Here is a 12,163-nt window from a genome sequence, read left to right as displayed (position 1 = left end):
GTTTCAGAGTTCACAGGGAGCCTGGAAACTCAAGGCTGTGTAGTTCAATACAACGCGAGAAATTTACCATTGAAAGGTTGCGAAATTTGAGTTCTGATCCCTTGCTGGGATGTCTGGGATTCTAGGCAAATTATCTACCTCTGGGTTCTCCCAAAAACACTGAGATTGTTGGCTAAGAGACTGAGATTTCAATCTCAAAGATAAGACTAAATCAGGTTTTGTAGATTTCCCTGCAGCAGGTATGGAGAAAGAATTGAGTTTCAGGATGATAATACCTGCATCTCATTCTTTAGATTATCTTAAATGACATAACGTCTTTCAAAGATGGATTTGATATTGGTCAAACAATCAAAAGTGAAGTTAGGTGACACCAAGTCTGATAAATAAAGTGGCTAGTTAGGCTTAATAGCCTAAGGGTTTTGATCAAAGGGAAGTCTCTGTAAAATATATATGCATATGGGCAAAGATGTACCTTGGGAAAACATTTTTATTAATGTCATACCAACACGAATTGTTGTTTTCCTCAGGATTTCTCTTATTTTCAGTACAATTAGCATCAATAGCAGTATTAACAAACAATAGGAATAGTTATCATTTATTCTTTATTATGTGCCAGACGTTAACTAACATATGCTTACCCAATGTAAATAATAAAATGGGGTATTTTTGTGAAAATGGAATCGTAAGAGAAATTTGTTTTGTTGCTGTTGTTGTTTTATTTTTTTTAAATTTTTTTTAACGTTTTATTTATTTTTGAGACAGAGAGAGACAGAGCATGAACGGGGGAGGGGCAGAGAGAGAGGGAGACACAGAATCAGAAGCAGGCTCCAGGCTCTGGGCCATCAGCCCAGAGCCCGACGCGGGGCTCGAACCCACCGACCGCGAGATCATGACCTGAGCTGAAGTCGGACGCTTAACCGACTGAGCCACCCAGGCGCCCCACTGTTGTTGTTTTAAACAAAAAGTTTTTAAAGATTTTTATACTGGTTTCTGCAGGCATTTACAAAGGTGGAATTTGAAAACAATGTTTGATGCAATGGGTATAAAATGGCCCCAGCATGGGCCATGGGTCCATATTAGAGTTCCCGGGGAACGTTGGCCACATCTACCCTTGGCCCACCCTATTTCTGTTTTTTCCAAGCCCCCAGCGTCTATGGTGTGTGATGTGGGGTAGCCTCAGGCCTGTTTTCTGTAAGAGATACCCAGGGGATTTTGATTCATCCATCCCCAGCCACGAACCACTGAATAGATCCATGGTTTCTCTCTTTCTTTTATCTTTTTCGTTATTGATTCCTGTAAGGAAACTTCTCAGAAATTATTTTTCTAATCCCACTCCCCCCCCCCCCATGAAACATTAATAGCACAGAGACGCTGCATATCTGATTAGGTACTATATGTATATTTGTACTCTGTCCATAAGAATAGTAAGCCTTCTTTGCCCCCAAGGACCAACTTTCACCCCTCTGGGGACCATCTAGAGCTTCTCAACGTGAGTCCTTTGTAGAACATACTGGTGTGGATGTGAGTTTTTCAAATAAAAATGTATAAAGTCAGCATATTTGTTAGACATCAGTCACATTACCGTATAAATCATACCCCATTTCTCTCTCTTTTCACTAGTGCTTGTTATATTTTCTTTTGTTTCTCTGCTTGACAGCAGCCAGAATATCCCTCACCCTTCTCTCTTCAGTAAGTTTGACAGTTTCATTTCTCAGTTATTTTTCCGCATTTGCATTTGGCCCCCTCCTGCTAGTTACGTCCCTTCTCCATGTGGCCTCGTTCTCTTTGGGGGCTCATTTCGGTAGTGACTGTGGCCTTGCCTCAAACCTGTCTTAAAGGTGGTCCTAGAGAGGCACAGGCTGTTTTCACAGGCCTCATCATTTTCATTTCCACCTCAGATCTTTCTCTTGTTTATGATCTTCTTCCTAGATATGGGGACATGAGAAAGGAAATCGGCTTTAGAATCCGGGACATGTGGTATAACCTGGGTGAGTATATGACCTTGAACCGTACAACTCCCGTGTAATAAGCATCCCACGTACAACTCCGTGTAATAAGCATCCCACGATGGGTTCTTTTCTATTTTAACTCCCAGTAACCCTGACATTTATTTGTCTGTGTGTCTAGAAGGGAAAGTTGACTTGTCGGTCTTTCATTATAACATCCATATGTTATCAGAAGACGATGTTGTTTAGTCACTCACTTCTGAATTTGAGTTGATTTACCCACATGACCTTTTCCTTTTCTTCCGTAGAGGAAGGTGGGAACACTTTACTGCCACTGAAACCACTTTTTAATATCCCCGCTTACTTTCATTTCAGGTCCCCACAAAATCAAATTTATCCCCTCCATGGTGGGTCCCATTCTGGAGGTCACACTGACCCCCGAAGTAGAGCTCCGGAAAGCCACCATCCCCATTTTCTTTGACATGATGCAGTGTGAGTTCAACTTCAGCGGAAACGGCAATTTCCATATGGTAAGGAGTGGCAGAACTTGAATCTTACTAATGTGCAGATAGTTGCCTCTTGCTTAGTTTCTTTCTCCACCGAGAAGCAGTAGCCTGAATTATACAAATCGAAGTTGCTTTAAAAACTTTATTTACTTTTCACGCCGTAAAGCAGTTAGAGGGAGAATCAGGTATTTCTCCACGTGGCCTAGAAACCCTTTTCACTGCATGTGTTTAACTATCTCTGGGTAATTAAAATTTGACATCATGCGTTTTAATCCTGCCGGTTGCAGTGTAGCTGAGAACATAATGCAGTGGGTTGGGGAAAAGATGCTGAGGCCTCTCTGGTTTTGAGGTCTCTCTCAATTTGCATGTCTTTCCCATGCCTCAGTTTCCTTATCTATAGAGTGCTTTGGAACCGAAGAGGTCTTGTAGCTGTGAAGTTCTGCAAAAGCAAATTCCATTGCCAAGACTTAGCCAAGAAAAAAAATAAAATAGATAATTAGAATTATTAGGATTAGTCAAAACAGGAAGATAATATTGGGGGAATTTTTTTTTTTTCCAAATGTAAAGCAAAGGACAAAGTAACATGAGACTCGTCTAGAGAGTTTTGATGGGGCTCTGGTACCTGATTAATGGATGACATGAATTATGATCTTCCCTATAATATGTTGGAAAGTGTTCACAGTTCAATAAAGGGGCTGTGTCAAATCTAGAAAGGTTGGCGGGGCGTCTTTCGTGGCTTCTTCGAAGGGTATCTGGCATTCTCCTGGGAAATTCTAACTCTGCTTTCAGTTTGAGAATGAGCTGATCACAAAGCTGGACCAAGAGGTAGAAGGGGGCAGAGGAGATGAACAATACAAGGTCCTTCTGGAAAAACTGTGAGTATTACAGAAACAAAGCCTCAAAGTTGACGCGTCATGTAGTGAGGGAGAGAAGCAGGCTTCTGCAGCATGGACGGCCTAGTCGAGGAGTCCTGGGAAGCTCTGGGGTCACCGCCACAAATGGTCCCGGGGGGGGGGGGTGGTTAATGGAGTTTACACCATCCACTGTTGACATTTGTTTGTCTGATGTGAGTCAAATGTCCGTGTTTTCCTGGCCAGCCCGGCCCCTCGAGAGCAGAGCAGATGGAAGGTGGAGGGGGGCGGGGGATATACAGAGCGATGGCATTTTGCCCAGTGTTTGAATTGCTGAACTTCACCAAAAGTGCTATCGCCTCTAATTATAGTTTCAAAGCACCATTTAAAGGAGGAAGGAAAAAACGTTTCAAAGTCCACTTTACCTTTAAAAATACCTTATGCCCTATAGAGGGCCTCTAAGAACACCTGTTACATCTCCAGCCAGGCTGGTCGTTGCACTGCCCTACGCACCTCCCCCACATCCAACATTTTTATTCTCTCTCTGTAGTTACTCCCTACCTCCCCACACCTACCCCGCACACCCCTCCTGCCCTCTGAATTCTCCTTTGCTCAAATGGAATTACAGTGTAAAAGTGTGGTTCAAAACACTTGGAATTTGGAGTTAAAGAAACCTTCAAATCCCGTTTTCTCCATATTCTAGAAACGTGCCTTTGGACAAGTGTTCTAATCTCTCCGATGGCCCTCTTTTTTTTCATCTACACTAACAGCATGTACACTTTGGTAAGGGTTGAGGTGTAAATGAGGTGATGCATCAGAATAGTGTCTATTACAGAGCCCATGCTGACTGAGCGTCCCTGCTCTGGGTTTGTGCTGGTCACTGCTGCCATCGTCACGTCCTCCGTCGTCCACGGCGCTCACTACCCTAGACTAGTCATTTCTTGTGTCCTCTGAGCCTTTGTGATTTTGACCAGCTGTGTCACCTGTTGATTGGGTATGCGCCCCGGTCGCTTCGTTGGCCACCTCTTTTGTGGGTGTGGCTCGTACTAGACCGTGCTTGAGGATGGGTACTCCCAAGGTCGTTTTCTTCTTTGTTTTTTTTTAAGATTTAAAAAGGCAGAACACTGGGTGCTCAGGAATGGAGCTGAATTGATAACTCAGCTGTATTTTCTTTTCTTTTTTTTTTTAATGTTTATGTTTCAAGAGACAGAGCGTAAGTGGGCGAGGGACAGAGAGAGGGACAGAGGGAGACACAGAATCTGAAGCAGGCTCCAGGCTTCGAGCTGTCAGCACCGAGCCCGACACAGGGCTCGAACTCAGAAACCACGAGATCATGACCTGAGCCAAAGTCGGACGCCTAACCGACTGAGCCACTCAGGTGCCCCTCAGATATATTTTCAAGAACCAAGCCTTTCTTGTTTCATTTTTAGTGGATGACAAGACCCATTTGTTGATCTTTTCATCCCATTTCCATTAAGTCCACCTGTTTGAGTTACCTACCTGCCACATAATCACTTTTGTGATTCAGATCTCATAAGGGGATTAAATGGAGAAATTATGTACATATACACGTACACAGTTTACAAATGATAAACCACCCATTTTTTAAATCCCAAGCTGACTTTTCACTATATGATGTTTTGTCTGTTTGTTTGTTTCATTCTTTCCGAGTCTCAGAACAATTTGACTATACAAATCTCCAGTGCTCAAGAATAATCCTAAAGTCTGGGCTAATTCTTTGAACCCGTTTCTTTCTCTTTTTTCCTCTTGTTCTCTGAGTGTTTTTTCCAGTTGTCAAATCTAAGAAGCCCCTATAGAAGCTTTTTTCGGTTTGAGTCCAACAAAATAGGATTCATACCAAGCCTCAGTTTATTTATTTACAATTTTGTAGTTTTGTGGCAGTGGCGGTTAATAGCACTTTTGTCCGAAGAGCCACATGTCTGGATGTGCACTAGATTCCTTGTTTCCTCTAGACCAGGCATTGATCCAAGGCTTTCCAAAACGTCCACAGGATACCCCGAAGTGCTAGGCCTTAGGGAGAATAAAGACATAGGAAAGATGGTCTCTTTCAACTTCAGTTAGAGTGATCAGATAGCATACACACACCTTTGGGGCAAAGGTTTCCATTTCTGTGGTGTCGACAAAAGACAAAAAACGAAGACAGATAGAAGCTGAAAGATGGGCATTGTGGGCTGGGGTTCTAAGTGACAGTGGGATTTGAGCCACAGCCCTGAAGACAACATAGAACTTGAGCCACCAGGAGGTACAGCGTAAGAGAAGGCTCCCGAGAGAGAGGATGGGATTACTTAAAGGGTGTGTTTCTCCTAGCCTGGGCCCCCCCCCCCCCACCGCTGCTAGGACCTTGGACAGTGCTCATTAACGGTGCTGGAATGACAGAGTACGGAACGCGGGCATTTGTCTCTACTTCCACCCTTCCAGGCTCCTAGAACATTGCCGGAAACATAAATACCTCTCCAGCTCTGGAGAAGTGTTTGCGCTCCTGGTCAGCAGCCTGTTGGAGAACCTCTTGGACTACAGAACCATTATCATGCATGACGAGAGCAAGGAGAACCGCATGAGCTGTACCGTTAACGTGCTGGTAGGTCCCAAGACCCTGGGTTGGCGAGAGGGCATTGCAGGGCCAGCCCCACAAGCACAGCTCAGCTCTGAGTCGATCTCACAGGCACAGAGGTGCCCTGAGGCCACCTTTACAGAGTCTGTGTCCTGCTGAGTCTAATGGGAGCAGCTGACTCAGCTTTGGACTCCGATATCAGCTGCCACGCAGACCTGGAGAATAAAAGTGGACACAGGGATAGAAAATGCCACATTAGCTCTTAACTCAGCTCTTACTTGAAGGCCATCTTTCACCTGTTTCTGGGTCTTGTTTATATCTGGTTGCTTTATTGTTTGGAAATATTGGGCATAGGTGAATATACATCAGAAACCCTGTACCATGAGGGGAAAGTCATGGAATCCTCATGGTGCCAGAGCTCTGTGGTCTTGCCTTTCCCAGATATATGTAACTGGGACCACCGACCTCAGAAGCATAGGCTGCCATGAATTCCTCTGCTTAATAGACAGGAAGAACCTGGCACCACTGACGGCCTGAGAAAGAAGAGACCATCAGTTGACTTGAGTATCAGTTGGCTGTTTGTTCACTTAGAGGATTTCCCTCATGTTTTTTAGACGAACGGTCCTAAAAACGTTCTGCAGTTTATCTTCTTTATAAATGATCGCTTCCTTTCTTTGTAGGGGTATTTGTTAAAGGGTAAAATTAAGTCTGGAAAGGTGACTCTGTTAAAAAGCAAAAGTCGTGGTTTGGCCATTTTTGATAACCTTTGGTTTACTTTGGTATTTTTGACTCCCTTTTCTCGGTAGAATTTTTACAAAGAAAAGAAGAGAGAGGACATATACATAAGGTAAGCTGAAGGAGATTTCTGCTTTTGCCATTTATGCCATGGCTTTATCATTTATTTCTTCAGTTCACAAATACTAAGTCCCAACACCACGCTTGCTGCTTTGAGAGACACCAAAAAGTGTGTCATCTGCCCCGGGCCCCCCCAAAAGGGTAAACTCTCTAGACAGATACGGAAGCACAGTACATAGGGAGACTGGTGTCGCGATTCCAGGAAAAGATAGAAGCCTGGCCAGAGCAGTCGGGAAGCAGTCAGCAGAGGCATGGCCATGTGCCTTCCTGTCCAGGACTGCTGAAGTCCTGACCACAAAACGAACTTGGATTTAAACTGTATGTATTTTCTTAGGGAGAGATTCCATAGTTCTTATTAGCTTCTCGGGGGGGGGGGGGTCCGTGACAATTTTTTTTTTTTAATGTTTATTTATGTTTGAGACAGAGAGAATGCAAGCAGGGGAGGGGCAGAGAGAGAGAGGGAGACACAGAATCCGAAGCAGGCACCGGGCTCCGAGCTGTCAGCACAGAGTCCTATGCGGGACTCGAACCCACGAACCGTGACATCATGACCTGAGCTGAAGTCGGACCTTAACCGACCGAGCCACCCAGGCGCCCCATGACGCTAAAAAAAGAAAAAAATTAAGCATGCCTGTGTTAAACAAAAAGTACAGTAGAGTAGATGGAATGGGAAAGATACACAGGCAGGAAGCGGCACAGAGGGTTAAGTGGATGCGAAGACGGGAAGTAATAGATTCCTTGGTCTGTGCGAAGGAGGAGGGGAGAAAAGATGGGGAAGAGGCCGTGGTCTGGTTGCCTAATGAGGTGACCCTGAGCCCCAGAGCACCTCCTGTGTCCCCTTCTTACCAGGTACTTGTACAAGCTGCGGGATTTGCACCGAGACTCAGAGAACTACACAGAAGCCGCCTACACGCTTCTCCTACATGCTGAGCTTCTGCAGGTAAGTCGGTGGGGGAGGCTTTTTTCCACCGGGTGGGAGCCAACTGGCCAGCCCTTTGGGACCAAATCCCGCAGGCTTCCTGATTCTGACGGGAAAGAGCCCTGTCCAAGGGAGACCCCTGCAACCCAAGAGTAGTCGAATACCGTCTAAAACAAGCACAGCGAATGTCCTGACCAGTGTTGGGAAAATGTCGGTTATCATTTATTTAAAACTCCTTTGGAAGCAGAGCACAGCTCACAGGTCTCTAGTAATGGACAGTCTAACTGAAGAAACCAAACACGTTGATTAATATACGCGGCATATCCATAGATGTAAAAAAAAAAAAAATTGTGTCACTGTCAAGAAATAAGTTGCAAATGAACATAGCAGTACTTTCCTATTTATACTCTCTTACTGGGTAAAAGCGTGCCATGGATATAAGCACATCTGTACATCATGGTGTGTAATTATTCCTGGTCCCGACCAGTCCTCTAACTTTGGATTCTCGTATGAACCGCTTCTTTCAACATCGCAGTGTCGGAGTGACCGATAGACAGCTCACGCTTCACCCGGCAGTAACTGTTATTTCCCACTGTGGGTGGGGGATGATCCATTCCTACCTTCTCCTTTCTGCCCGTTTTACCAAAGCGCACCTCGGTCTACCCAGGCGCTCCGGCAAATACCTGTTGTAATCTTTTTTTCACCGCCCCCCCCCCCGCCCCCCTGTTGTGGCTGAGCAAGAATCATGGGCCTGTAGAGTTAGTGAACACCTCTGTCAGGGCACAGACTTTGTGTGTGTGGGGGAGGGGTGGGGGGCGGTGGGGGTGGGGAAGCAGTTAAGATTTAGTCTCTTAGGAAATTTGAAGTCTGTAGTACAGTATTGTTGTCTGTAATCATTATGCGTTAGATGTCCAGGATTTATTTATTCTCTGGCCCCCTGGTACCCTTCAAGAACATCTTCTTGATGCCTTGGTGCCTTCTGTTTGCATGTGTTTGGCTTTGTTAGGGTCCGTACATAAGGGATACCACATAGCATTCATATAGTATTTGCCTTTCTCGGTCTGGCTTGTTTCACTTAGCATAATGCCCTCAGGGTCCATCCATGTTGCCGGGAAAGGCAGGATTTCCTTCTTTCTCGTGGCTGAATGCTATCCGATTGCATACATCTTCCGCAGCTTCTTTATCCATGTATCGATACATTGCTAGACGCTTAGGTTGTTTCCTTGTCTTGGCTATTGTGAATCATGGTGCAGTGAACGCAGGAGCCTAGAGATCTTTTAGAGATCCTGATGTCATGTCCTTTCTATCCACTTTTATGTATTTGTTTATTTTAATGTTTATTTATTTTTGAGAGAGAGAGAGAGCATGAGTGGGGGAGGAGCAGAGCGAGAGGGAGACACAGAATCCGAAGCAGGCTCCAGGCTCCGAGCTGTCGGCACAGAGCCCGACGCGGGGCTCGAACCCACAAACTGTGAGATCGTGACCTGAGCCGAAGTCGGACACTTCACCGACTGGGCCACCCAGGCACCCCTTTTCTATCCACTTTTTTTTTTTAAATCTCCATTGCTGTCGTCCTGGTCCATTGTCTCTCCCCTAGAGCACCATGATAGCCTCCTATCGTATCTCTTTGTCTCTGTTCTTGCCCCAGCAATTAATTTTCTTGTATAACTTAATTTTTATTTTATACTAAAAGAACACAGGTACGTTGTTCTTAGCTCTGTGATTAAACACAGGACTCCTCTGCCTCACCACGTCCCCAGGGCAACCATTCACAATCCATATTCAAGTTCAGGGTGCTAAAAAGCTTCTTGGCGGGGGGGGGGGGCTGGTTGACTGTGGAATGATCACAAAGAGACTCCCGTGTGTCGGTGACCATAGGTCTTTTCATTTGTGCTGCTTAGAAAGTTAAACACCCTACCCTGGCATAAAGAATGCGGGGTGGATGCAACTACGCCCCACCCAGGTGGCTACTGGATTTCGGGTGCCGTTTACGAAGTACGGTCCGTAATTTTCCTCACTGGGATGATAGTCCGTCTTTATCACGTAGTAAAGGGCTATACAGGGCAAGTCTCTTTTGTAGATTTGCTCAACTTTTGCATGGTCTGAATGAGTACTCCATCCATGCACCAGCACCACACTGCCTCATAGTATGTTTTACTCCCTGGTAGTTACTCTTCACGGCTGTTCTTTTTTCCGAGTTTTCCACCCCATTCCTCTTGGTTTGTTTTTCCATAAGGACTTTGGAATCATGAAATTTAACCAGAGATCTAGGGAGAATTTCCATGCTTATGGAGTAGCTGTTTTCTCATCCAAAAGCATGATAGGACTTTCCATTTGTTTCCACTTGTCTGCTTTTGTGAATGTGTTAAACGTTTTCGGATGGAAGTCTTGCATATTCCTTGTTATGGTGATTCCTAAATACCTCTTCTCTTTACTTTAATTACGGCAAAATGCACATAACATAAAATGTATTGTTTAAACCATTTTTAAACCTTTCTATAAACTTTTTGTTTTTAATGTTTGTTTATTTTTGAGAGAGAGAGCATGAGCAGAGGAGGGGCAGAGAGTGAGGGGGACAGAGGATCCGAAGTAAGCTCTGTGCTAACAGTAGTGAGCCATGATAGGGGCTCGAACTCACGAACCATGAGATCATGACCTGAGCCGAAGTCGATGCTTAACTGATTGAGCCACCAGGCATCCCTATTTAAACCATTTTTAAGTGTACCATTCAGTTTCTTTATGTACATTCACGTTGTGGGGGCGCTTGGGTGGCTCAGTCAGTTGAGCCTCCGACTTCGGCTCAGATCATGATCTTACGGTTGGTAAGTTCGAGCCCTGCATTGGGATCCGTGCTGACAGCTCAGAGCCTGGAGCCTGCTTCGGATTCTGTGGCTTCCTCTCTCTCTGCCCCTCCCCTGCTCGTGCTTGCTCGCGCTCTCTCTCTCTCTCTCTCTCTCTCTCTCTCAAAAATAAACATTTAAAAAATTTTATTTAAAAAAAAAGTACATTCACGTTGTGGTGCCTGGATTATCTTCGCATTTTGCGTTTTTTCTGTTGGGGTCTCCTATTTTCAGAGTGGTCATCTATTTATAGGAAATTCGTCTCTAAATTATTTCTGAGTTTGTTAATTTTTGTGCCGCTACTTAATTCTGTCACTGTCGGGGGTAGTTTTTCAGGTGACATGCTTTATGAAGGGATGGATTATGAAGAATAGAGTCTTGGTCTATACACAGTGATAGGTGTACCCCCTCCTTCCCACTGTTATACTTCTAATTTTTTTCTTTCATCCAATTGTCTGAGTGACACTTTCACTGAACGGCAGCTTTGCTGGTCGGCACCCTCGCCTTTTTCCTAACTTTTCACGTTCAGCGTGACACTTGTTTTGAAGCTGGCATGTGCCTCTCGGGGGGAGGGGGTAATTTTTGTGCTTAATAAATAATCTAAACACTGCAATACGGCCAAGTTGAAAATATACACAAATTTGACTTTTACTAGCTGAATACTTGTTACATCGATCTCCTTTGCTTAATTGACTTAGTTAATCACCGCGTTATGTTAATTTCTTTTGTTCCTTTTGTTTGTTTTTCAGTGGTCTGACAAGCCCTGTGTACCCCATTTGCTTCAGAGGGACAGTTACTATGTTTATACCCAGCAAGAGCTCAAAGAAAAGCTGTATCAAGAGATCATTTCATACTTTGACAAAGGCAAAGTGAGTTTGGTTTTTTTGGGTTTTTTTTTTTTTTTTTTGTAGTAGGGGAGGGAAGAAATTGGCTGCAATACTGCAATGCCATTCTGATGCTAACTGCCCACGGTTAGCACAGACCCCTCAGGTGAAGGAGATAGTCACCAGTAAAACAGCCCTCTCTTTAGACAACCAGCCACAGTTTGGGGGACTCTGGACCACCCACACGTATGACCAGCTGACAAATTTGAGCGGAGAGGGTCCTATGACGCCCTCAAATTTGATAATACGCCAGAACAACTAACACAACTTGGTAAAGTGCTGTGCTTACGATTACGAGTTTTATCTCAAAGGGCCCAAATCAGAACCAGCCAAATGAAGAAACACACAGGACACGGTCTAGGAGCGTCCCCAATGCAGAGCTTCTGTGTCCTCTCCCTGTGGATTCAGGTCACATCACTCTCCTAGCAACGCGATGTGTTCACCATTCGGAATCTGACCTGAGCTCCTCCTGTGCATAGAGTCTTTGCTGGGGTTGAAGGCCTCGTTAACTGACTCAGTGGCCACACGAGCGAACTCAGTGCCCAGCAGCCCTCTCCTCCCTGGAGGTCAAGCTGATACCGTGTAGTTCAAGGCCCCAGCCCTCTAATCCCATGGGCTGCGGTTCTGGCAAGGCCAGTGCCCATTCTGAGACAGACCACAGGCCCAGTGTGTGTCACCTCATTAGTAGAACTTCAGGTGTGGTCTGAGGGTCCCGCCAGAAACAACAGAGTCACTCTCATCACTGGGGACATTCCAAGAGTTTAGAAGTCCCCTCTTAGGAACTCGGGAC

At 45.0% G+C, this 12,163-nt stretch overlaps 1 protein-coding gene across 12 annotated transcripts in view; it reads left to right on the top strand.

The window, feature by feature from the left end:
- Positions 1–12,163, top strand: part of DOCK5 (dedicator of cytokinesis 5) — a 221,998-nt gene that overhangs the window by 167,943 nt on the left and 41,892 nt on the right. For all 12 annotated transcript variants that reach the window (XM_030312351.1, XM_032592834.1, XM_032592835.1 and 9 more), the window contains 7 exons: positions 1,930–1,988; positions 2,322–2,476; positions 3,242–3,327; positions 5,743–5,902; positions 6,682–6,722; positions 7,580–7,670; positions 11,239–11,358. In XM_030312351.1, coding sequence (XP_030168211.1) covers positions 1,930–1,988; positions 2,322–2,476; positions 3,242–3,327; positions 5,743–5,902; positions 6,682–6,722; positions 7,580–7,670; positions 11,239–11,358 — 712 coding nt within the window. The remainder of the gene's footprint in view (positions 1–1,929; positions 1,989–2,321; positions 2,477–3,241; positions 3,328–5,742; positions 5,903–6,681; positions 6,723–7,579; positions 7,671–11,238; positions 11,359–12,163) is intronic.

The sequence above is a fragment of the Lynx canadensis genome, chromosome B1 (genome assembly GCF_007474595.2).
Source record: "Lynx canadensis isolate LIC74 chromosome B1, mLynCan4.pri.v2, whole genome shotgun sequence".
Classification (NCBI taxonomy): Eukaryota; Metazoa; Chordata; class Mammalia; order Carnivora; family Felidae; genus Lynx; species Lynx canadensis.
This window is presented reverse-complemented; position numbering and strand designations above follow the sequence as displayed.